The 649-nt window shown below is 62.4% G+C and overlaps 1 protein-coding gene across 1 annotated transcript in view; it reads left to right on the top strand.

Moving 5' to 3' along the window:
• Positions 1-86: 86 nt before the first annotated feature.
• The window catches only part of ETH_00035835 (uncharacterized protein), a gene marked incomplete at both ends in the record, with an annotated part of 1,776 nt that continues 1,213 nt past the window's right edge, over positions 87-649 (top strand). The window contains one exon of the mRNA XM_013375529.1: positions 87-649. Within this exon, the coding sequence (XP_013230983.1) occupies positions 87-649 (563 nt within the window).

Below are 649 nucleotides of genomic sequence, written 5' to 3'. Positions count from 1 at the left end.
GCACTGCTGTGCGCTGCTGCTGCTGCTGTTGCTGCTGCGGCTGCTGCGGCAGCAGCTGCTGCTGCTGCTGCTCTGATGGAGCCTGCATGTGGGGCCCTTGCTCTCGAGCTGCGGCGGCTGCCGCCTCGCTGCTGCGGCGCCGCTGCTGGACGCAGATAGTGCAGCGGCCTTTTAGCAGCAGCAGCAGCAACAACAGCAGCAGCAACAGCAGCAGCAGCAGCAGCAGCAGCAGCAGTCGGAGCAGCGGCGTAGGTAGAAGCCGGGGCAGTGCCGCTAAGCAACAGCAGAGGGACAGCCTTGAGGAGCTGCTACAAGTGCGAGCGGCAGCAGCACCAGCAGCTGCAGCAGCACCGAATGCTGCAGCAGCACTAACAGCTACAGCAGCACCAACAACTGCAGCAGCAGCAGAACCAGCAGCAGCAGCACCTCCAAGGCGCCGTGTTATATTTCCTCATCCTTTTGAACGCTCTGAGCACTTAAGGGTTTTGTCTGCCCAGTGCAGCAGCAGCAGCAGCAGCGGCAGCAGCAGCAGCAAGAAGGCTGGTGGGGGCCGTCGCAGCAACAGCAGCAGCAACAAAAGTAGAAGGAAGCAACTTAGATGGAAGGGAAGGGTGGCGGCGGCCTCGCGAGAGGCTCTGCAGCAGCAGTG

The sequence above is a fragment of the Eimeria tenella genome, genomic scaffold (genome assembly GCF_000499545.2).
Source record: "Eimeria tenella Houghton genomic scaffold, Eth_scaff2858, whole genome shotgun sequence".
NCBI classification, from domain to species: Eukaryota; Apicomplexa; class Conoidasida; order Eucoccidiorida; family Eimeriidae; genus Eimeria; species Eimeria tenella.
This window is presented reverse-complemented; position numbering and strand designations above follow the sequence as displayed.